This window comes from Ostrea edulis, chromosome 5, assembly GCF_947568905.1.
Source record: "Ostrea edulis chromosome 5, xbOstEdul1.1, whole genome shotgun sequence".
Lineage (NCBI taxonomy): Eukaryota > Metazoa > Mollusca > Bivalvia > Ostreida > Ostreidae > Ostrea > Ostrea edulis.
In genome coordinates, this window is record NC_079168.1 from 45,342,933 (window position 1) to 45,365,432 (window position 22,500).

Here is a 22,500-nt window from a genome sequence, read left to right on the forward strand (position 1 = left end):
GAAATAACAACCTTAAATGTATTCATAAATGATTAGCCATAAAATTCAGAAAGTAGGTCATGGTGACATACTTTTCAAATGACGCACTTCAAGGTCCCACGATCTATCAACTGACAACTCTTGATGATCATAGGCTCAAAAGTGTCCAAGATATGCATTAAAATCCATTTAATAATAATTACCTGCAAAATTCAAAAAGTAGGTCACCATGACCTACTTTTGAGACAACATGATATTAGGTCCTAAAATGCATCAACTGACAAAATTTGATGATCCTAGTCCTTATACTAAGCAAAATATCAAAGTTTTAACAAAACAAAATTTAAGGTCAACTTTGAAGTGACCTTGAGACCACACCCTTTGCCCCAGGATGATGTCTTGAACAATTTTTTATCTACAACCTATCCTCATCCTTCAGGGCTCGAAATTAGCGAGAAATACTCGCAAAATGCGAGTACATTTGAAAAATAGCGAGTAAAAATAATGGACACTCGAAAATCTTAGCGAGTGGTGATTTACAAACTATGATCGTATCGTATCCGTTTTATACGGTGATGCGCTATTCGCTTTTCTCAAACTTGCACTCTGAATCATACAAACGCTTACATGAACGACCGATTTCAATAACCGTTTTTATCCGGATTTTTCTTTTATGATTTTTTAAGAAACTCGGAGTCAAACAAATGCTTTAGAGATTGGACATCGCATATCGACATGTGCCACGAGTCCTGTTCACCTATAGGAGTGATTAAATTGAATAATTCCAAGTATGATGTTTTTGTTATTCATTTATCTACAAAAAAATATCGGAATCTATGTTTTACCAAGTCTTCCGGTAGTTATTTTTATCAGAATCATGAGAATGTCATTGTCATATTGAGGTCGGGTTGTAGTGACGACACGGGTGCATTTCTCACTGCGTAGACGATTATCAAAAAAGTCATAGGACTCGTGATCGTGCTGCTTATAAAACCATGAGTCCTGTATTCGCTTTAAAAAATCACTAGTGACAACCCTGATGTGGCATGAAATTGGAAGACTGGATCTAGACCTGCGGTAAACAAGTCGTGGATTAGACTGTTAGAGGTGCGACAATCAAGAGACCTAGACATTGCACCATATGACTTACGTAACTTAGTGTCTTGTCCAAACGCTGCCTGTTGACCCACTAGGCTCAGTAATGATGGGGAAAATCACTGATTGAAAATATATATATATAAAAAGAGCACTGCTTCATTATTTTCATTTTAGCTTGTAGGTTTTCATTTTAGCCTGTGGATTTTTTACCCACAGGCTAAAATTAGCCTGTGGTAGAAAAAGTTAATTTCGACCCCTGTCCTTATGCATAAGTTTGGTGATAATTTGCCCAGTGGTATTTTTTAGCAACCACTACTTTTGTTTGCATTTTCCTAATTATCTCCCCTTATTAAAGGGTCACAACCCTAGTTTTAATTCAAATGAAAGCCATTGGGCCAAGGATACCCTGTGACAAATTTGACAAAAATTGGCCAAGGGGTTCTTGAGATATAGCCCTTTTTCCAAAAAGTTGACGCACACTGCACGCCAGACATATGGCCATATGATTAGCTCTTTGAGCCTTCGGCTCAGAAGAGCTAAAAATACCATGTCTCTAAATTTTATTCTCAAAATTACCATCTCAATGTCAAGTCCAAACGAGTTATAAATTTAATCTGAAGTGAAATTATATAACAAATGAATTACAGGTGTTAAATTGACCAAATAACTATCCAATCCAACAGGAAACACAGGCCTTGTGTCACCTAGATAAACACCTTAATTGAGAGTCAACGGCCGAGCTATCCAGGAAAGTAGAAACAATTATTACCACCACTTCAAGAGATCAAAAGTGAAAAACAACGAAATATACTATACGGGACCCAGATTTAAACTTCAAGAGACAAAGAACTTCGAGAGATTGAACGTTCAAGAGATCGAGAGTAAATTTGCTTAGTTATGTAGAGAAAAATATTGGGACCGTAATTTCACTTAAAAAGATCAAGTACTTGGGAGTATTGGAGATCGAAGTTCAAGCTATTGAGAATCAACTGTAAGGTTATATCAACAGTATATGACTATTTTGGACCCTCCCTAAAGTCAGAACTGTCTTTCAAATGATAAGACATTAATCAATAATCACTATGATAATTTTGGCCCCCATCCTGGAATGGAAATCCCTACCCATGGGATTATGACATTAGATTTTCGGTAAAGGACTATTTTAGTTTCAATTTAGTATTAACAGCATTATAGATGAAGTTATTTAAAACTTGCACATAAACACTATATACCAAGTTGGAACTTCTACCTCTGAGATCATGAAATTACCATTTCAGTAGGGGCTTTAGTTTTTCTTACAGAGAAGATTTTTGAAAATTGGTCCATTTTTGGCAGTTTTTGTTCCACCCTTAAGGTCCCGGGGGGTGTTGGAGTCCTGAATTTACAATATTTATGTTCCCCTTGTCCTAAAGATGCTTCATACAAAATTTGAAAAGAATTGTAATGGTAACTAAATTATCAAGAAGTAAAAAATGTTCCATTGTTAACACACACATTTAATCACCATGACCATTTTGGCCCCACCATGGTACCAAAACCTCTACTCTTGGGATAATGAAATTCACAATTTTGGTAGAGGCTTTTCTGCTCTACATCAATATTCTTACAGATGTGTGTTTATCGAGAAGATTTTAGAAAATTGGCCATTATCTAACTTATCCCTAAATCCCTGGGGGTATAGGAGTTCTGAAATTGACAATTTATGTCCTCCATGTCCCCAAAATGCTTGATACCATTGAAATTTGAAAAGAATTGGAATGGTGGTTATCAAATGTTCAATTGTAATAATGCACGATGGATACAGATGACAGATGCAGAGCAGTTGCAATAGTTTACCCGAGTGACTAAGATGACCTAAAAATTTGAGTTTTGCTGGGGACCAGAAAGGCATAGTCCTATATAGACTTCATCAAAAATGTTTTCAAAGAAGAAAATTGGTGTAAACTGAGGGGCAGAGTGAGAAAAAAGTTCTGCAACAGTGATTAGTAATGCGTTCATTTGATTTTATTGCTTCATGATACCTTTGGGAAATCAATCATCTCCTGATCTCAACTGGTGAAATTGATATTTTTCTATTCTCCTAATTGCACCAGATTTCTCTGATATAAAAAGAAAGAGGAGATATTACAATGATATGTAAATCCTTAAAAAACTACATATTCATGAAGAAGCTATATAACAGTATAAGGTAAGTTCACCTTTACCTTAAAACATTTGTGTACAGGGTTCTATGACAGCAATTGCATGTACACGGCCATGAAAATTGGGAACAGATATATTTTGTAAATGGTCAAAAATGATGTTTATTTTACTACTCTTTCTCCAATAAGAAATAATGGCCTGTAAAAATGTTTCCCATCACTGAATGTTTAACGCAAATGTATGCCCGACTTCAGTTGTCTCTCCATTATGAAGTTATGGTCTGAAATAAATATTTCTATGATCTTTATCAGTTACATCAGTCACATTGAGAATTTGACATTGGCTACTTGACACTAACCACAGTAATCATCTGATCATAACCTACCTCTGTACCTAGTATGAACTTATAATATCCCTCTGCTAGAAATTTGTGGTCCATAGATATGTTTTACTATTAACTAGTGATGGACAATCGGACCTAAAACCACAATCGATTATCGGCAATAATCGGACACATGTACTCGATTAATAATCGATTATAATCGGAATTGGCATTTAAGTGTTTTCCCCTCAAATTAGATGTAACAGAATCATTAAAAGTATGGAAACAACATTCAAATTTTTCTTTGTTTCATTTATTCACTGGTATATAAATCAGAATTCCAATATATCAAGTAATGGAATTTATCTATAATCTCAATGTATCAAAGATATCAGAGATAGACTCCTTTATTTTGACTGTTGAATGTCATTGTTGTTACCGTCCTTCATATCTCCCGCCATTTTCTTTGCTTATTTTTGATCGGGTTTGACATAAAGAAAATAAAATTTGAACAAAGTTGAAGTGATTTCCTGATTTTATTTGGTCAACGATGTTGGCGACTTTTATTTTGTAATCGATTAGTAGCATCGTGGGTCTCTGAACGACCGACAATCGATCATCGGCGACAATCGTTTCATCACTACTATTAACCTTGACCTTGGCCAAATAACCTTGGTTTTGAATCGTGTCACACTGTTTGGTCAAAAGACAAGTGAGTTGTGGCCTGAACAATTCTAAAATTTCAACTTTTTAATGATAGAGACCAACAAGAGGTACTGTGAGCAATGCTCACTAAGAATACCCCCTGTTTACCCCAATCTCCCAAAAAGTGTTGTTAATAGGTATAAATTACCTCTTTCCCGAGTGTAAAAATATGGTATGCCTTTGTAGAAGAAAATGGAAGATATACTCCGAACACAAATCCATGGTATAAACCTATAATTTTGACCTTGAGATCAAAGGTCAAGGTCATAAAGAGGTCATGAATGTACATGACACATAGTCTCATGTTGATACACCCATGTCTTATGGTATGACTATGTCAAAACCCTATAATCAATTTTGACCTTGAGGTCAAAGTTCAAGGTCATACAGAAGTCATAAGGTACCCGACACATCGTCTCATGGTGACACACTCATTTGTCAAATATGGTATACCTATGTCAAAGAACAAAGAAGTTATGGCCCTGACACGAATTCATTGTAAAAACCTTTAATTTTGACCTGAGGTCAAGGTCCTATGGAGGTCATGATGGTACCCGACACATCGCCTCATGGTGATACACTCATGTGTCAAATATGGTATGCCTAAGTCAAAGAACAAAGAAGTTATGGCCCGGACACGAATCCATTGTAAAAAAAAACCCTTTAATTTTGACCTTGAGGTCAAGGTCACATGGAGGTCATGAAGGTACTTGACACATCGTCTCATGGTGATCCACCTGTGTGTCAAATATGGTATGCCTATGTCAAAGAACAAAGAAGTTATAGCCCGGACACGAATCCATTGTAAAAAAAAAACCTTTTATTTTGACCTTGAGATATATATGTAGGTCAGTACCTGATGCTTTATGTACATTTAATAATTCTAAGGGTTTGTCTGTCATAGGGGTCTTCCTCTGCCTAATCCAGGTATATGTGTAAAGTTTATAAGATTCAAGACATCTCACTATATGGCCATATTGGCTCCACCCTAGAGCATGAATCACTGACCCCTACCATGCCTACTGGCCTAGGTCATGAATTTGACAATTTAGGTAGAGATCTTCAAGGACATCATAACCATGCATCTTAATTTTAGTTTTTCTTGCACATGTCTGAGAGTAGGAAGATTTTTCTAAGATTATTTACATTTTCACTAGAAAGCAATATTGGTCCTACCCTAGGGCCTAAATACCTAACTCTGGGGCCATGATTTTCATAATTTAGGTAGACAGCTTCAGAGATATCATAACCATTCATTTACATGTCTGAGAGTAGAGAAGAAAATTTTCTAAGATTTACAACATTTTCACTAGAACCATATTGGCCCCATCCTAGGGCCTAAACCCCTAACCCAGGGGTCATGATTTTCACAACTTAGGTAGAGATCTTCATGGACATCATAACCATTTACTTCTTCCTTGCACATGTCTCAGAGTAAAGAAGAAGATTTTCTAACATTTAATATATCTTTACTATATGGCCATATTGGCCCCATCCTAGAGACTAAACCCCTGACCAAGGGGCTATGAATTTCACAATTTTGGTAAACGGATTCATGGATATCATAAACATGCATTTGGTTTTTCTCCCAAATGTGTGGGAGTAGAAAAGATTTTTGAAAATTTGACATTTTTTGCAGTTTTGGCCCCACCCATGAGGCCCTAGCCCTAGGGGAACTAAGATAAATTTCAAAATTTACATTCCTTTCATCCCAAAAATGGTAACAATTGGCATTGTAGTTTTAAGAAGAATTTAACAAGGGGCCCCATCTCTCACCGGAGTCACCTTGGCCCTGTCGTTGTTCAGCTGTTGTGGTTTTTAAAAGACATTTTTCATCAATCTTTATTCCCATGAATTTTTTTACCCCATACTGTGACCCCAACCTAGGCCCAAAGAATTACAACATATCTGAAAATTAATTCACATAATACATAGATGTATCAACACCAAAATGACTAACATGATCTTGCTGTTATGGATAAAACCAAGGCCACAAAGTCATAGATCATTATATGATAAGAAAATCCTTCTCATAAGAAATCTATACAAATATGAAAGCTCTATTCTAAATAGTTCAGGAGATATTGAATAGGTAAGATTTTTATCAAAAGTAAGTTAAACTTTCAGGTCAAGCTCACAAGATCAAACCAAAGTATTCCAAGGCCAGTCTTGAAGGCCTTGCCATAATTTTTTTTATACAAATTACAAAAGCTTTACCTTAAATAATTCAGGAGATAATGATTAGGTCAGGTTTTAAAAGAAAGTATGTCAAGGTCACAAGATCAAATATGATTGTATCAAAAGGTTGGTTGGGTGTATATTGCTCGAGAATTTTTCACTCATATATACTAATAGAGATGTCATCATTGCCAGCGTAGGGCTTCAAAATTTAGGCCTATGGTCAGTGCTTACAGCCTTTGCGTGGGGAGGGATCTTTATCGTGCAACACCTGCTGTGACACAGGACATCAGTTTTTGTGATCTAATCTTAAGGGCTGCCCCTTTTAGTCAACTCTTACAACATGCAAGGGGTACTGAGGACCTATTCTAATTTGGATCCCCTCTTGTCATATAGAACCTATATACAAAATAAATATGAAAGCCCTACCTTGAATAGTTCTAAACATATTTAACAGGTTATGTTTTATTAAAAGTAGGTCAAATTTCAAGGTCACTGGTAAATTTGAACTTTTCTGCCCCAGTGGTTCTTGAGAAGAAGATATTTTAAAGATTTTCCCGATATATTTGCATGTAAAACTTTGATCCCCGTAAGTATTGGAGACCCATCCTACCCCCAGGAGCCATGATTTAATAATTATTAATCTGCACTATGTCAGGAAGCTTTCATGTAAATTTCAGTATTTCTGGCCCAGTGGTTCTTGAGAAGAATATTTTTAAATTGGATTTTTGTGATTATCTCCACTTTGAAGGGGTTATGGCCCTTCATTTGAACAAACTTGAATTCCCTTCATCCAAGGATGCATTTTGCCAAGTTTGGTTGAAATTGTCCAAGTGGTGATCAGAAAAACTTACTTAATTAGATTTCAGTTCAGGTGAGCTAAAAATGTCAAACTGTACTGGACTATGCACAACACACATAGATGGACAAAGCCCAACAGCAGTAGGTCACCTTAGTGATTTAGGTAACCTAAAACCATCTTACCTATTTTTACGAATCATTCTGGCACAACACTCCACTAAAGATGGTGCTTGCCATTCTTTCTCTTCTAAATCAGACTTTGTAACATCAATGAAAAGGTTATCAAACAGGTCCAGATGTTCCAATTGCAACTGCATAAAACTGTATGGAAGCACCTCTATACGGTTATGACTGGCTGAAAGATATTTGAGTTTCTTGAGTCTTCCAACTGTGGGTGGAAATGTTTCTAGCTTGTTGTGGTCCACTCTCAGAGTGACAAGATTATCCAATTCACAGAGCTGAACAGGCAGAAGTGTAATGTTGTTATTACTGAGGTCCAACAGTGACAGCATCTGCTTCCAGTTTGGCAATAAAAACAAAGAAGATGGTAGCTTCTGTATCCTGTTTGAATTTAGTATCAGTTCCCGCAAATTTACGAGTTGAGAAAATGTAAGAGGTAACTCTTCCACAACATTTTCCCGTAAGTCTAGATGCTGGAGTCTTTTAAGCTGAAAAATTCTGGAATCTATCTTCTTCATCCGACACTGAGATATATGAAGATGTTCCAACTGTGAAGGAAAGCTTTTGGTGAGAGGATAGTCTTTCCTGGATGTCACTGACAGTTTTGTTTTTGGTTTATCAATACCTTTATTACTTGCTGGAGCCAGTGTGGATAAGTTAATCTTGTCTATATTCTGACCTAATGATGCCTTGCGCAGTAAAGTCAGAAAGTTTTTAAGCTGTAGTGGATCCGCCTGCACAAAAATAAATACATAATCTTATATTGCCCTTCCATATTGAAAGATAGAGCTATGTACCAGCATTTAAATCTAATATCTTAATGAAGTAAAACTTGTTGATACAATCACAGGAGAAGTTCCGATTTAGTATATCTAAGAACACGCATCATCAGCTGCAAGTTTCTTTGAATTGTCTAATTCATGACGCTTTTGTATAATACGGTGACATTACACTTTCACAAATGACCAAAAAAAGTGAAGATGATGCTGGCTAAGTTTAAGTAAGTGAAAAACAAGGATAAGAATACAACATTTATAAAACCTCTATTGATGTTAGTTTAAAGGCCCAATCTGACATAAAAATGTTCCATTATCATTGAATATGGATTTTAGGCTAGTCATTTTCACATCCACTGGTCTGAAGGTACAGTAACGTTATCAATTAACCAGTAAAAATTTAAGTTAATATCCCAAGTGAAGAAAAATAATCATTTCTTATTTCCCCTTCAGATCAGTGGATAAAACAAGAGGCCCTTGGGCCACATCGCTCACCTTGGCCCATATCTGAAGACTTTCCATATATATTTGCATGTAAAACCTTAGTCCCTAATATGGCCCCAACCTACCCCTGGAGGCCATCATTTTTGCAAACTTGAATCTACACTATGTCAGGCAACATTTAAAAATATGTTTGTTTCCCCTCTCCCGACCCTAAATTTCAGAGGAAGGTCAGTAGGTAGGTAAAAAGTTTTGTTTTTTTTAGCTAGCAGAATTTTATTTATTATGAAATTCCCATAACCATTAACAATGCCCGATACCAAACGTCGTGAAGCACATCATCCATGTTTCCTCATCAAACTCGTATAGTCAGTTCTCGCGTAAATTCTGCTTTGATTGCCACGTTTTGCAATTAGGGAAGGTGTCGATATTTCGGACAGTACTTCATGTATTTTGGAAATGCTCATTATCTAACCACTAAACTTAGGCATTGGACTACATGTATACATATTGGTTGATTCGACGAACATTGGGTTTCATCAGAATTTTCTCTGCTATTTATGCCACATACTAACACTTAAATAAAGTTAGGGAGAATGTTGCAACTATGGACAATGGTGTTAGTTTTGGACACATGGTGTTATAAAATTGGTAAACTCGGTTGCTGTCTTTTATTTATGGTTCACTGACATTTTATGCTTTTGCTTTTTGCACATTATCTTAATTTGTATATGATAGTGATTTTGATTATATTTTTAAATGATATCGGTAGATCTAGTTTACCAGAAAACGTTTCAACGGGACTTGATTTTGCCGATCAAACAAAATGGATGCTGACATCAACCAATCAGAGCTGAGTTACACATGTGCATATAATTAGGTGTTTTCCAGTTTGTAAATATAGCATTAGTTCAGAAATAAGTTAAATTGAGAATGCTTCTGATTGACTGTCAAAAATATCGCATCCGTCCGAAATATCAACACTTTCCCCTACTGAAGAACACAACTTGCACACTGGATGCCCCGAATTCTCTTGTTTCCTCGCTCCTCGTATAGACAACATTTCTCCATCTCGATCTTGCAGATCACTAGTCCGAATTGCGAGCCGAATTCAATGTTAAACTCACTTGTAACTAATCAATAAAACAATCATGATTCTTGTACTTATTAATATTGATTAAAAGAAAATATCAATCCAAAATTCGATATTAAACAGAAACCAACAGTTGTAGTCAACCGAATTTTCACTGCCATTTGAGCAAACGAGTCTCGTGACTCAAAACAAAGCTCGACAGTTTGATAAAATGTTTTCAAGAGACTGTTTATGTGATGAAAGAACCCATAAAATCGATATTAGTAAGTACAAGAAGAATCGTTTTATTGATTAGTTATGAGCTTAAAATTGAATTCGGCTTGTAAGTATTTGAAATCAGCCAGAGAATGCCGCCTCCAGCTGGAGGCGGCGAAATTTCTAGATTTCGGACCAGAACACCTCCTGTATTCGCATTATTATTTTTTAATTTTGGATCGAAACCAAAGAAGATATAGAAAATTTTTGTCATTATAAAATACTGATCTGCACCAGAAACGACCTTGAAATTTTCTTAAAATTAAAAAAAAAACTTCACCAGAATGGCGTAATAAAAACTTATGGGTCGGTGTGAATTTTCAGACTCGGTCGGGCGAGGGGAAACAAACAATATTTTTATTTTGGCCTCAGAAAGCTTTCATGTAAATGTCAACTTCTTTGGCCGAATGGTTCTTGAGAACAGTGATTTTTAAGGCCCCTTTTGGGTCCGAATTTCAGCCCTTTCCCCTCCTAAAAATTGCCAATTTCCCCCCAATCTAGGTTGCAATTTTCCCCATGATAAAATTATGAAAGGAAAACGTATTTGAAAAAAAATAAACATTCGATGTGAATTATATACATAAGACTTAACAAAGAGTTATGGGAATGATGATTTGGATAGAATGGTTGAAAATTTTAGAAGGTTAAAGAGAATTAGATGTGTAAAATAAAGATAATATAATGTTTGATATGATTTTAAAACTTATTTAAGATAAAATTGATTTTTCCCAATTTGACTGAAATGTCGACAATTTTTCCCCAATTCGAAAGCCACAGGACCCTTGTAAAAAATGTAGAAAGATCACTGGAGAAGAAGGTTTTAAAAGATTTTCCCTATATTTGTATGATAAACTTTGATTCCCCCTTGTGGCCCCATCCTACCCTCAGGGGCCATGATTTGAACTTGAATCTGCACTATGTCAGAAAGCTTTCATGTACATATCAGCTTTTCTGGCTCAGTGGTTCTGGAGAAGAAGATTTTTAAAGATTTTACCTATATATTTGTATGTAAAACTTTGATCCCCCTTGTGGCCCCATCCAACCCCCGGGGGCCATGATTTTAACAAACTTGAATCTGCACTATGTCAGGAAGCTTTCATGTAAATTTCAACTCTTCTGGTCCAGTGGTTCTTGAGAAGAAGATTTTTAAATGACCCCACCCTATTTTTGCATTTTTGAGAGGGACATGACCCTTCATTTGAATAAACTTGAAAGCCCTTCACCCAAGGATGCTTTTGGCCAAGTTTGGTTGAAATTGGCCCAGTGGTTCTGGAGCAGAAGTCGAAAATGTAAAAGTTTACAGACAGACGGACATACAGATGGACAGACAACGGACAACAGGCGATCAGAATAGCTCACTTGAGCTTTCAGCTCAGGTGAGCTAAAATGACAGGCCCAAATGTTTAGACAATGCACATAGTTTGGTCTGCTTGATGTCCCTGATTTAAGACGAATATTTTTAAAGATTGCATCACTTTTTAAGGTTGACACCATTCCTCAAGCCCCAGAGGTGCAGTGATCATGAAATTCACAAGCTTAATTTCCCTTATCCCATAGACATTTCTTATCAAATTTTATGAAAATTGGCCATGAACTTGATGGGCATTGTTAATAAAGTGAAACTTTGTGTATACTTGTGTACATTAGCATAATTTTTGCATTGTAATTTAAAGTGCTGACATCAGTTATTCTTGTTTTCAATGTATATCAAGTGAATATTTCATAAGTTTCCAGCTTCCTATATGCTTTGTGGGCTATTAGCAAAATAAAATTGCCTTGTCCTTTGATAAAAAAAATTAATTGTAGTTACAACATTTAAAATGTGCTACGAGAAGTAGCATTTACAGCACCAATGACATAATGATGCTTGAAGTAACAAAACCCACCATGCATTTCCATAAATTAAAACACCTACCATGTGATAACAGAAGTTACATCACCGACAATGTAACACTAATAGTTACAGCACCCCCCTGTGTAACACTAATAGTTACAGCACCCCCCTGTGTAATACTAATAGTCACAGCACCCCCTGTGTAATACTAATAGTCACAGCACCCCCTGTGTAATACTAATAGTCACAGCACCCCCTGTATAATGCCTGAAGTTACAGCACCTACCATGTAATACCAAAATTTATATACAATGCCTACCATGTAATAGCAGAAGTTACAGCATGTACCTTGTAATCTCAAAAGTTACATCATCTTATACATCTGATACATATTCTAACAGCTACAGGACTTATCCTGTATACAAAAAGTTACAACACCTGCCTTGCACAAGCATAAATCCTGCTCTGGATCTTTGAAACGAATTGTTGCCTTTCCTTCATTTATAAACTTTGCAAATATTTGCTCAACATTGTCCTTAATCTGTAAAAAAAAAAAAAAATCAAGAAATACTTTTTTTGTATAGCTATAAGAATTTCAAATGTTATAGATCAGTGCAGGAATACATGACCTACCTGAAATTTTGTTCCATTTTTATCTTGAGCAGTACACACCATTAGAAACAAGGTGCCCTCCTTGGAATCACTTTGTGGCTTTTTCCCTATAGATAACTGTGTGTGGCAACTTCTGCCACCCTTCTTTACATTCATGGATGGCAGCAGCCGGTTTATAATATCCATTTCACACTTTATCCTCATTCTCTATAAGATATTTAAAATCAAATTACTGATTTCTGTGAACTATATACATGTATAGACTAATATTGTCTATGTTTTTATCTCTAGTTTAATGTGTTCATTCATTACAATATTCCTTGTTATGAGAGCAGTACCCATATAAATGACCAAGTATGTGGAGACTGACAATTTCCAGGCGTTTACCTAGTAATTTGAATTCCGAATTCCTATCACTCACCATTCAAATGTTATGAGAAGGTTGTAATTTCAGACAGACAGGACTAAAACAACATGCCTCCCTCATCTGACTGTGGTCATGAGGCATAAAAAAAAAAAAAAAATAGAATCGACATAACTTAAGGAACATTTGCATTTTGATATGAGTTATTGTGTTTTTTAATCTTGAATCTTTTTTTCTAAATCTTTGATCTTATGGCCCCACTCTACCTCTGGGGCCCCTGAATTGATCAAACTTAAATTGACTAATCAATGTTTGTATATATGACTAATCAATGCTTGTATATATGACTAATCAATGCTTGTATATATGACTAATCATGGCTCTGCTGTTCTTGAGAAGGAAGATTTTTACAGATTCCCATATAATTTTTTTATCCTTTACTGTGGCCTCATCATACCCCTGGGGATCATGATTTGAACAAACTTCAATCTACACTACCTGGGAATGCTTGCATATTAATATGACTACAGTCCCTGAAACGTTTCTACTTTCCCACTTGAACGGTGAATGCACGCAGAGCGAACGGTGATTGCAAAGTGAACGGTGAGCGCAAAATGGTCTATTCATTCAGAATATTTCAGATTTTCCCCTTATTCTATAATCCGGTATCTGTATGTTCAGTCTAAACAAAGGCATAGTACATTTTTGTGCAAGTACTGGATGTACATTTCTCATGAAATTATCATAAATTTCACATCAATGCATGCAGCAATCATACACAAACAAAAGAAATTTTCTTATGTACATTGTTTACAGTATTACATGTACAGATACATGTATACCTGGAAAGTAGAAAAAAATATTTTATAATGTTTAGAATTCTTACACACACGTTCCTTTTTGTCTTGCTATGAAGATTGATCCTTTCACTTTAGTGTTCTGAATGTAAATGAACATTGAACGCAAGGTGAACGATTTGTGAACGCAAAACTGTAAATGAAGAGCACACGGTGAACACACAGAGAAATGGTGAAGTAGAACGTTTCAGAGACTGTAATCATTGCTCTGCTGTTATTGAGAAGATTTCAAAGATCACTCCTATTTACTTTGATCCCCTTTTGTGGCCTCACCCTACCTCTGGGGACCACAATTTGAACAAATTTGATTCTGCACTACCTAGGGATGCTTGCATATTAATATGAGTAATCATGTCCTTGTTCTCGAGAAGATTTTCCCTATATACTTGAATGCAAAACTTTGATCCCCTATTGAGGCCCCACTCCACCCCCAGGGCAATGATTTGAACAAACTTGAATCTATTCTATGTCAGGAGGCTTTCATGTAAATTTCAACTTTACTGGCCCTGTGGTTCTTAATAGGAAGATTTTCCCTATACAGTATATTCGTTGTAAAACTTTGCATCCCCTATTGTCACGTATTGTGCCCTCATCTTACCCCTGGGGAACCATGATTTGAACAAACTTGAATCTACACCATGTCTGGAAACTTGCATGCAAATTTCAACTTTTCTGGTCCAGTGGTTCTTGAGAAGATTTTTAAATTACCCCACCCTATTTTTTGCCTTTTCTTGATTATTTCCTTTGATAGGGGTATGGCGCTTCATTTGAACAAAATCGAATCCCATTCACCCAAGGATGCTTTTAATATGGTTTGAAGAAAATCAAAATCCTTGCCATATTTACTGCTAAATGAATAGCTTACATACAATTTTAACAAACCAACACCTTGCTATTAGAGAGAAAGTAATCCTTTAAAGGGGCATGGACACGATTTGAGCTGAAGATTTTCAAGTTCTATTTTTCCACTTTTAATGTTTAAAATGCTTAATTAAGGTATTTCTAATGGTCAGCAATAATTTGAATATCAGTTGTCAAGGTACATGGGAGATACAGAGCTCACAATTCTTTGTTATGTAAACAAGGCTCGTGTCCTGTTTTTGTTTACATATAAGCTAGATTTACCCGTAAAAAGTTGTAAAGCAGATTTTTCATTTTAAAAGTTAATTCTGAACATAATTTAATAGTTTCTCGTGTTTAGCACATCTCATTTTGTTTTAAACGTGCTATTTTCTATCAAGCAATCTATATGTAAACAAAAACATGGCACTTGTTTACATAACAAAGAATTTGAGTGCTGTATCTCATTTGCAACTCAAAAACTGATATTCAAATTTTGGTCGACCATTAGAAATACATTAGTTAAGCACTGTAAACAATAAAAATGGAAAAATAAAATTTTCAGCTCAACCATGTCCATGTCCCTTTAAAGGATTTTTCATAATATTCATTGCAGCCGTCCTTGTCCATAAAGAAGCCACGGTTTATGCTATTTTGACTAGACTTCCAACATCTTTCGACCTTTCTGTTTTATTCACATCTTAATTTCCTTGGAAGAAGGCATGGTCCTATGATTTGAAAATTATTCCCCTTATTAAATTGAGGCGGATGTTTCAAGTTATCTAGGACTAAAACGATACTTCCTCTTCACGATAAGATACATGTTGCAATACTTATGCCACCATTCAATATTTCAATATGATACATTTATAGAAGAAACAAATAATAACTTCAAAGAAAAATTTAATTACGAAGATTCACAGTCATAATTTAAAAATAAAATTGTATCCAAACCACCGAAAGGTAAGATGACTGTTGGCTATGTACACTGAGTGGCCAAAAGTATTGCAACAAACATGGCTGACGTCATCACAATTTTACTGGCTTCAAATTTTATTTTTATTGCTGACGCATAACAAAGTAAGCATGGGTCGTGATGTCAGGTATGCGAATTAACTAGGGTACAAATTATATGGGGAACCGTTTGTACTTCAAAGTAGCAGACGATTTCCGGTAAGGTATCGAATGAAAACAATGTCGAAGAATGAGAGAGAATTGTCAAAGGACCTAAAGAAAAGGATTGTAATTCTAAATTCAAAGGGATTTAATGACAACAAAATTTGTGAATCATTGGGAATCTATCGAAGCACTGTTGGACCAGTTTTGAAAAAATTCCGTCCCAAAGAAAGTGTTGAAAATGATCCCCAAAGTGGAAGGCCCCGGGTGATAGATGAGAGGGGTGATCAGAAACTTTATCGCATTCTGAAAACTAACAGAAGATAATCTCTTCAAGACTTAACATTAACTTTTAATAAGAATGAAGGTACAAATGTGTCCAGGAAAACTGTTCGTCGTAGGTTACATTGGGAAGGGTACAGGAGCCGCAAAATTCAGAAAACGCTTACAATCGCTAAAGTCAACAAATGCCGAATTTTGTGGTGCCGAGGAAAAGACATTGGAAACCTGAACAGTGGTTGAAAATTATTTTCTCAGACGAAACACAGGTAGTCATTGGACAAAATAAGTCTGTAAGTTTGTGGAGAAAATTGTCCGAGAAGTGGAAGCCTTACCGTCTAAACCAACACAAAACGCCCGTGTCAGAGAGTAAGTTGCAAGTTTTGGGGGTGTATTACATATGATGGCATTGGTGTTCATGTACCTGTTGATAGAAATCTAAACTCAGCAAAGTATATTGAATTGCTGGATAATCACTTATGGCCTGTTGTTGTCAATATTTTTGGAAATCAGCAATTTATTTTCCAAGACGATAATGCCACCCCCACTCCTCTAGACAGACCAATACTTGGAAACAAGAAAACGGTATTCACAATTTCAACTGGCCTGCAGTCCCTGGACCTTAATGTTGTTGAAAATGTCTGGCGTTGTATCAAAATCAAACTGTCCTGTGAGTTGGATGATATTAAAAACCGGGATGACCTAGTGGCTGCAGTGCCAAGAATCTGGAATGGCCTCTCTCAAACATATATCCGTAGCTTCCATGCTTCAATATCTTCAAGACTACGACAAGTTATTATTCAGAAAGACTTTGTAACCAAATACTAGAAAAAATGGTAAATAAATAATGTTTATTTCATTTAAAGTTGTTTTTTCCCATGCAGCTGTTATTTACATTGTGATGACGTCAGCCATGTTTGTTGCAATACTTTTGGCCACTCAGTGTAGTTTTAACTGATAAAGTTCATTATTGTTTTTGTCAGACTTGAGGCTAACAACAATCTGACTGTTATTGGAGACCATTTTGTCCCTCGTACATGTAAAAATAATAAGTACAGGTCAATTTTTTTTTTACCACACGATTTCAAAAAAGCGTATCAAACCAAAGATCGAGGCAAGGAATCGAATATTTATATTAAACAGTATCAATATTTCGAGAAATTGTTTCAGCTCTAAAAATTTCAATTCATCACAAAAATGTAACATGGTCAGAAAGCTTTGACCATTGGTCATGTAATAAGGGGTTGATGTACCTACCATGCCAGTTCATCTACCCAACCAGATACATGTAGTTCAGTGGTAGAGCACCTGATGGAGGCCAGAGGCTTGGGTCACATGTGTGAATTCTGATCTGGTTGCATTTCCTTCTTTAAGGAGGTATACTACACCGTCATAATGGCCGACTTCCTTTAAGATATGAATGAAAATATAAAAATCAGCAATTTGTTAGTGCTGTCACAGTTAACCAAAAGTCTCCAGATTTCGGTTCGGTGTTTGTCTACATTTTACAATATCCTATTTTGTTTGATACACATGCTATGGTTGGTTTGATATTTTCATAAATGATATTCTAAACAATGAAAGTCCTAGTAACATTGGCAATAGTAAAACAAAACAAAAAGTCGCAAGGATGGGAATACAGCACTTAAAAATTTTCTAAGAAAGAGGGAGATAGAAGTCTTTAACAAAGCACTCACAGTCTGCAAAGCAAAATATTCAAGTGCAAGTTTAAATATGCAACAAGATTACGGTAGCTCAGTAGTAGAATTTTTGCTTCGTGACCGGGATGTTGTGCGTTTGAGCCACACTCAAACCTGAGATATAAGCATAGATGGCAATTGCTCCTTCGCCAAACACTCTGCATTTAGAAGTGAGAGTCATGGGTCTTTCAGATATGTTCTTAATCGCGGCAATACTTGGCACATTTATGAACCCTTACTACTACAACCGTAAGTGCAATGATAGGTCATAATTTGCAGTACTGCATCTAGAGCTTGTAGTCAATTAAAAAAGCTCTCATGAGCAAATGTTGCCTGTTGTTTTGTCTGTAAATAAATATTTCTTGGTATTTTGTTGAATAAAATACACAAGAAATTGATGTTTGCATTTGTACTAAATTGTACAGGGTCCTCGTTATTCTTGGATTCATTCACACAAAATAAAATTGAACTAAAAAAAACCCACAAGGTTTTGTTTCCTGAACCGAACTAAAAAGTCTGAATCGTGACAGCCCTAATATTTGTCTATTCGTTTTAGATTTAAATGCTTAGCTGAGTAGCTCAGTAGGTTCATTAGCATGTCAACTGAAAATCTGTATATCACTAGTTCGAGCAGTTTTTCAATATTTCTTTTTCAGAATACTTTCTACTAAAACTGCATTTAACTAAACGAAAGTTTTCAATTTTAAAATAGTGTTGTACATATCCTCAGCTTGTCTGGTGTAGTATTCCTCCTTAAAGTAACAGAAAGAAAATGTACACACAGAAAACACATTTTGTGTAAGATAATACATTCTCAATTTCAAATAGACCTAATTAAGCAGTTTGCAATTTTATTATAGGCCCTACATTGAAATTATTATTTTGAAAATTTATAAACTATTTATGTTTTGTTTGTCGGCTAATCAAACATCTGAAGAATATTATAGGTATTGAAAAGTGAAATGTCAAAAGACGGACGATTCTGTCAACAAGATTTGTGACTGTGTATCACAATATTCGTCCCATTTTCACAAGGCCTATAGATCAGCTGTTGTTCACTCTTCTCTCAAACAGTTTCATTTCAAACCACTGCAACGCTTTATCAATATTGAAGTATAGATATACCTTATTCTCTTCAGAGAGTCGAAAGGCATAGACTACCTTATTGATAAAATTGCCGACTCCTGTGCCTTCATCGATGAAGGCTATGTCTCTCGATTTCTCTAATTTAGAGTCTAAAGAGAATAAGATATACCTGCAAGAGTACCATGCGTAATAGTGTAGACCTGCTGTTTATAACAATTTCGAATTAATAACCAAGAATGCAAGTAGCTGCCCTCACTGTAAGGGTAATTCCTCAATATAATAATCCTGCCATGTTTACATTGAGTTTACCTACCACTTCTCTGTGCCCCTACGACTCGTACGCGCAGTCCCCTATGTACAACTTATCAAAATTTCCGCCAAATTAATTCAACACATATTTATACGCGCATGAAGTAAAACTACAATTTTCATTCAATATTTATTAGAAATGAATCAAAAAGTTATTTCTTAATAAAAGAAATGTTATAGAAAAGATTTTTTTTAGTATTACGGGGAAACCTCGAGAACTATATTTTTAATCGGGATGTTATCCGTGGGTGTTGTTAGATTGTCATAATTTTTAATGAGACATGGAGGAAAGTACATATGTTCAGTGTTCTTTGCGTGTCGTATTTTTTCTTTCGTACAGAAAGTGAAAAAAACTATAAAATGTTCCTCATGAAACGTGTCTAAAACAAGATTGCTTTGCATATCTAGGAATTCGGTGAAAATCGGGGTCACTCCAAGGCAGCCTCATCCAGCATCATCCGAAGTTAAACTGGCCCTAGTTTAAGTTCAAGGAAAATCTGTCTTCACTTTGCAATATAGTATATGATGATGAAATTACGCAAAAGCACAATAAGATTGCTTGCGTTGTCATTATTTTATCTCCTGTATCTTGTGATTGGCGCTTCTGTGTTTTCTGCAATTGAAGGACCACAAGAACGAGAATTAATTAAGAGTGTGAAGAACTTAAGGTCCAAATTTTTGACTGACAACACATGCTTAACAGGTACTTCAGGTTTCACTAGCTTCAGAGTGGTAACATTGGATTCAGTCTTATTTTGGAAATTTTGAGTTGCACAAGTCCAGTCCAGAGACTATTTCTACATACGTAGCTACTTATAGCTACCTAGGTATTTAAACCTACTCCAGGTAGCTATTTTTACCTACTTTTTCCTTTACTTGCATTCCGTGGCCAAACGGAGGAACTGCGCGATATGGTGTGTACCAAATTTCTTGATTCACGTACTCCGACGATGAATACCACAAAAATATTGGACAAAAAATGATTACTTTCTAACCTTTCAAATTTGCATCAATAACTACACCCAGTTCCATTTTCTAGGAGCTTAGGATCAAAGCTATGTGATAAGAAGTCTAGAATGTCTTACAAATATATATGTATTAATTTTAAAGTTTACCTTCATGCATTTTTACATTAAAGGCTTTGGGACGATTTTCCATACATTTCCTCTACATTCTCCACCCTCGTAAAGTATTCAAATTTATGCTCTGAATTTTGTCATGCACATGCACAACATGGTACATAAAACGACTTGCCTGTTTAAAAGATGCGCCTTAATTATTATTTATCTATATTTTTGAAAACAGGCTAAAGTAGGTAGAAGTAGCTAGTACTTTAAGTTAAGGTTTAAATACCTAGGTAGCTATTAATAGCTACGTAGGTAGAAATAGTCTTTGGACTGGACCTGTTGCAAACCCCCCCATATGCATGGCCCATCTCTAATTTAAACTAACATGTTCTCTGAGTTTTATTTATAATAAGGACATTCAGTTCTCAGAATTTTAGATACAGTGTGCGAAAGTAACTTTAAAGTCCTATAGACTTTTGGTCCATAGTCATTTCATTTCCTATAGACCGCAACAAATTCCTGTAGAATGAAATTTAACATGCAGTATTCATTGTAATCACGGGCTCGTCACGAATTTTTTTCTCTTATTATTGACATCGTCTATTCTATAAAATTTACAAATAAATGTAAATATAGAATAGAGAAGGTCAACCTGTGTTGTTATTGAAAAATAAATAGCCTAATAGACCCAAATTCGATTTGGTAATTCATTCATAGTTTAATTATATTCTTTTTCAATTTCATGCACAAGCTTTTCAATTAGAATTTCATTTTCTTTTTCATTTTGTTCTGACCAGCTCAGTTTCACTGTCTGGTTCTTCATCTAAGTCACTTCTACTACGTTTCATTTTCTCATAATTTTCTGCGACTTTAGCCTTGCTGGAACTTGTTGTACTGACCGCTCTCAGTTTAATTCCAGGGCGTGCACCGATATATATATTTAATAAGCGGTGGAGAACTAGTTTTTTACTCAGAATTCCTATAGACAAGTTGGTCTATAGCTATTTTGATCATTATAGACCGTCTCAATTTTCTATAGACATTGTCTATCGGTCCATGGTTAATTTCGCACACTGTAGATATATGCACTTTTGCACCATTATGTATAGGTTAATGTCAGAGTACCCTTCAATCCTTAAAAGTAATGGAGCTGAGGCCCTGAAGGGGCTGATGTCCATTGCATTTAAGGAATGGAGAGGAATGAGGACATAGACTGACTTAAAATCCACCCCCATTTTAAATCTAACTATAATTGTAACTAATTAGGAAATTCTTTCAATAGATTATAAAAATACTATTAAATATATAGAGTTTTGTCATATTAAACCTCTGTTTAAATTTTCCAAAGTTGTTATCATCCTCATGCCTTTCATGTGAAAGATCTTGGGTTCGACTCTTATCTGTGCCTTTAGGTTTTAATATGAAAATGATTCTTTACATTTGTTAAAACAGTGACAGAGGCCAGGGGGAACGTGGTCATTAAAAAATTCAACTCAACAAAACATTACTATTAGTAGTGTCTGAAACTCTCCATTCTTGAAAAATAATGGAATGCTATTACAATAGAATGATGTCACAGCTGGATTTTAAGCAAAATTATGTTTAGGTACTTGCTTTTCCCCCATGCCACTGAAGGAGATCTGCTGAGTACAGTTGTTTTACTGGTTACGAATCGGTTTGCTGTTTGATCAAGCATGCTGTGTACGTAGTCAGAGTTCAAAAAAAATTTTGATATTGTTTAGAATATATTTTCATACTTTTTGAAATATTAGAACTAAAATTCTGAAAATATTGAAGGTAAAACACAGGGTGAACAATTAAAACACTCCCTCCGTTGCCTGGTTTTGAACTCATTTTCCAGTTTTGAATTAGGGGCCCTCTACCAATGCTGACCCAGTAAATCAAAAAGGTGGATCAAAAATAATGTTGGAATATGTCATTTGGAAAATTCTTTAAAGCACAGAAACTTTTTGTATACTGTAGAAAGAAATTTTATAAAAATGCATACATGTGTAATTGTATTTGATAATTTCGTTTTCATGGTTTGTAGCATTAGCATAACATTTCATATTGCTGTGGTTTGTAGCTTTTCACGAAGTAATAAAACTTTAAAAAATAAAGATAAAAGCGACAATAATAAATTTAGTAAAAACTCAATCACTCCTGGCCCACAAAAGTCCTATATCCTGTCTATAGAAATAATGATGTTGTGACATATATCCTGTCTATAGAAATAATGATGTGACATATATCCTGTCTATAGAAATAATGATGTTGTGACACTAAGATCATTGCATCCATCAAGGGATATAACAGCTTCACAAACTAAACAAGGTCAAAATTATAATTTATGAAGTAGTCATATAGTATAACAGTTCCACCACCTTTCTCTTTCCAGCGGGAAAAACTTTGACATGGTATGCTGATTGGCTTACAAGAATGAAACATTCTTTCTCTGACAATGAT

The 22,500-nt window shown here is 35.4% G+C and overlaps 2 protein-coding genes across 7 annotated transcripts in view; one reads left to right on the forward strand and one right to left on the reverse strand.

Annotated features, from left to right (window-relative positions):
* LOC125652034 (leucine-rich repeat protein 1-like) overlaps positions 1-19,050 on the reverse strand; it is a 23,338-nt gene extending 4,288 nt beyond the window's left edge. Inside the window, exons 1-6 of one of the 6 annotated variants that reach the window (XM_048880922.2) lie at positions 18,972-19,041; positions 17,130-17,279; positions 16,466-16,655; positions 12,438-12,623; positions 12,247-12,345; positions 7,409-8,139 (exon numbers count right to left, since the gene is read on the reverse strand). In XM_048880922.2, the coding sequence (XP_048736879.1) occupies positions 7,409-8,139; positions 12,247-12,345; positions 12,438-12,620 (1,013 nt within the window). In that variant the 5' untranslated portion in view covers positions 12,621-12,623; positions 16,466-16,655; positions 17,130-17,279; positions 18,972-19,041. Of the gene's footprint in view, positions 1-3,103; positions 3,177-7,408; positions 8,140-12,246; positions 12,346-12,437; positions 12,624-16,465; positions 16,656-17,125; positions 17,280-18,914; positions 18,934-18,971 lie in introns of those variants that run through there. The other 5 variants (XM_056164584.1, XM_056164582.1, XM_056164583.1 and 2 more) reach the window with 5 other exon arrangements.
* Positions 19,051-19,191: 141 nt separating this feature from the next.
* The window catches only part of LOC125652035 (potassium channel subfamily K member 1-like), a 15,267-nt gene continuing 11,958 nt past the window's right edge, over positions 19,192-22,500 (forward strand). Inside the window, exon 1 of the mRNA XM_048880925.2 lies at positions 19,192-19,670. Within this exon, the coding sequence (XP_048736882.2) occupies positions 19,490-19,670 (181 nt within the window). The 5' untranslated portion in view covers positions 19,192-19,489. The remainder of the gene's footprint in view (positions 19,671-22,500) is intronic.